At 62.2% G+C, this 3,140-nt stretch overlaps 1 protein-coding gene across 1 annotated transcript in view; it reads left to right on the top strand.

Moving 5' to 3' along the window:
• Nucleotides 1-3,140, top strand: part of CDH5 (cadherin 5, type 2 (vascular endothelium)) — a 30,738-nt gene that overhangs the window by 4,984 nt on the left and 22,614 nt on the right. Inside the window, exon 2 of the mRNA XM_004690502.2 lies at nt 2,881-3,098. Within this exon, the coding sequence (XP_004690559.1) occupies nt 2,898-3,098 (201 nt within the window). The 5' untranslated portion in view covers nt 2,881-2,897. The remainder of the gene's footprint in view (nt 1-2,880; nt 3,099-3,140) is intronic.

Below are 3,140 nucleotides of genomic sequence, written 5' to 3'. Positions count from 1 at the left end.
GGCTGCTGGGAGCATGCCAGTCACCTGCAAACTCCCCTCGCAGCCTGCTCTGCCCCAAACCCTTCCCAACAGCATCCCAAGGCGGCTGACCTCAGGGGAGGCCCTGTCCATGCTTCCAGAGGAGTGGCCAAGGGGAATTCCAGCCCAGGCTAACGCTGCCACCCCACTTCCTCCCCATCGGGGATGGAGAGTCCAGGGGTGAGGAGGGGTGACTGTCCCTCTACAAAACCCCGCCACACGCCCACCATTTTGATGGCCATGTTTTTAATACAAAAGGAGAAAGGTACATGAAAATTGGCTTCTCAAGTCCCTGAGATTAGGTGTTGAAAGACTTAGAAAAAGGCAGATCCGGGTGAGGGCTCCAGAACCCCCCGCACTTATGAAGTGGTTGCCTCTGAGCCTCTGTTTCTTCCTCTGTGAGGTGGGGGAGAATCCCTACTCCCTACGGCAGCCTGAAAATGAGATAAGATGGCGTCCAGGCAAGCTATGCGTGAGACAGTTCCCTGTCGCTGTCCCATGCGCGTCCCCACAGAGGAAGGCAGAGGGCGGCCTGGTGCAGAGCGCTGCTCTGGGCACCGAGGCCCTTGCTGACGTGTGACCTGGGCGTCACTCCAGCTCCCTGAGCTTCACCTGCAACATGGGGCTACCAACAAGCACCTCACAGGTGGAGAGGTTTGAAAGACTTAACGGGTGCCCCGGGAACGTCAGCCCCTCCTCCGCCCCAGGAGAGAAAGGCCATGGAATGGACTCCAGGGAGCTTCTCTGAACATGCAGAGAACACCTGGTTTGTGGGGCTACCCAGAGCCTGCCTCCCGCCCAGGGTTAAAGTCCCTTTGCGCCTTGCAAGGTAATACAGTCCCAGGCTCGAGGCACAGGCCCTCGTTCGGCTCCCCACACCGGCCTGCCCAACTCTTCCCACAGACACTCTCAATTCTCCCTGGCCCAGAGGGTTTCTTTTGGTTCTTCAAACACACCCATCATTTTTCAACCTCAGGGCCTTTGCACTTGCTGGGCCTTCTGCTTGGAATCCCCTTCTTCCCCCTGGCATTTCTAGGGCTGACACTCTGCTGCTGGCTTCAGTGTCAGCTCCGAGAGCACTTCTCTGGCCGGAGGCTCACTCTGCGGCAAGCCTCACTGCAATCTGCTGAGCGCCTCCGGTCACTGCTGCCGTCTGTCCTTTTGTGCTGCTCTCCTGCTGCTCCCACGACAGCGGGTGGGTCCTCTCCCCTGCGCCCCACCGTGACGCCCAGCACAGCAGGTGCTTAGTCCCTGTCAGCTCGGTGCTCACGGGGCTCCCGCTCTGTCCTGAGGCCTGAAAACTCTCCCTTCTGTTTGTTTTGTTTATTTCGCTTTTTCTGCTGGTTTTACATTTTCATTTTTGCGTCCTACCTCACTTGAGGAAGGAAGTAAAAACCAAGATTTCCAGTTCCTTTCTAGGCAAAGGGGGAAATGACCCACCGGGACTGGGCCCAGCGAGGCTGGGGCAGGGGGTCACAGTTGGTCCCGAGTCAGACCCCGCTTCCCGGCCAGAGCACAGCGTCCAGCCTCCTGCTTTTGTTCAGCGGCCCTTTCCACATCTTACCTCAAGGGGCAAGTTCCTGAGACCCAGGCCTCCCCAGGGGGCCAGGCACTGCCTTGCACCCCCAGCCCGTCTCACCCCAATGCTGGGAGCCCACTTCCTTATGGGCCAGGCTGGCGCCAGCGTCTCAGAGGAAATGTTACTAGAGTTGAGAAGCCTCCTGTGGCGTGCACAGTGCAGCCTGTCCTCTGCCTGGGTGGGAGGCCGCCAGGAGGACCCCTGGCCCCAGGGAGGTTCCCCACTGCCACCCGTGCCCACTCGCCTGCTCCTGCCGCGCCATCCCAGGAGGGCAGGTCAGTGACCCAGGGGCCAGCGTCGCTGGGCTGGCAGGTCAGTGACCCAGGGGCCAGCGTCGCTGGGAGGGCGCGGGGACAGTCAGGGCTGCAGCCTCCACTGGCCGCTGAAATTCAGGGTAAAATCAAGCCTCCATTTCCCGGTGACCCCGGGCTGATGGACCCCACACCCGAGGGCAGTCTTCACGGCCCGTCACCCCAGCACGTGGAGGCTGAGGCCAGTTCAATGTTCGGCTGTCTCCGTCTTGATCGTTTTTGAACCCAGGGTCCCCCACTTCCACTTCCCACTGAGCCTCACGAACAGGAAGCCTCCCAGCCCCACCCACCCTGGGAAGCCCCTAAGCCGATCGCCCTCTCCCTCTGCGAGTGAGGGCCTGAGCCCTCCACCTGAGGGCCTGCAGGTGGCGTGGAAGCCTGGAGCCCACGGCCAAAGGGGGCCAGGGGCTGATCTGTTGACTCCCACCCTGCAGCAGCTGCTGGCAGCGGGGAGGTCGCAGAAAAGAACATGAGCTTTTGGGCCAGACAGCTGGGTTCGAACCCTGGCTCCACTGCTTGGGGTGATTTCAGGGGTGGCACTACAAACGGTTCGTCTGTAAGGCGAGGGTTACAAAGATCTCACCTGGCAGGCTACTGGGAAGATTAAGTGAGATATCGCAGAAGGTGCTCCAACGGTGTCAGGCAAATAATAAGCCCTGGGGAGCTGTCAGCTGCGGAGGGCAGATTCCTGGGTTCCGCTCTCACCCCGCATGTGAGCTCGGGGCCTCAACTCCTCAAGGTGCGAAATGAGGATAACCTGGCGCCCGCTGTCCCCTGTGGGCGGTGGACCTGGAGGGCAGCGTCGGCATCCGCACCACCCTCCATCAGGAAGCGCCCGCACCAGGCTCGTGGCCCCTGTGCCCACCCCCCCAAAAGGGCGGGCTCTGTGGGCGTCGGCCGGGGGGCGCGGAGGGCGAGCTGTGAGCAGAGGGAGTGACGCCCCTGCCGGCGGTGTCTGTCCTCCTGCCTCAGGTCTGCGCCCCCCGAAGATGCAGAGGCTCACGGTGCTGCTCGCCGCGGTGGGCGCCTGCCTGGGTCTGCTGGGGGCAGCGACGGGGGGCGCCAGCCCCGCGCCGCTGGACCCTCCCGGCATGCAGCCCACCCACCAGCGCCAGAAGCGAGACTGGATCTGGAACCAGCTGTACATTGACGAGGAGAGAAACGATTCGCTGCCTCACTACGTGGGCAAGGTAAGCTCGGGCGTCCGGGCAGGCCAGGCCCCGGTGGGGGGG

This window comes from Condylura cristata, unplaced genomic scaffold (assembly GCF_000260355.1).
Source record: "Condylura cristata isolate star-nosed mole 26May11 unplaced genomic scaffold, ConCri1.0 scaffold00028, whole genome shotgun sequence".
NCBI lineage: Eukaryota > Metazoa > Chordata > Mammalia > Eulipotyphla > Talpidae > Condylura > Condylura cristata.
Note: the sequence above shows the minus strand (reverse complement) of the source record. Positions and strands in the feature narration are given on the sequence as shown.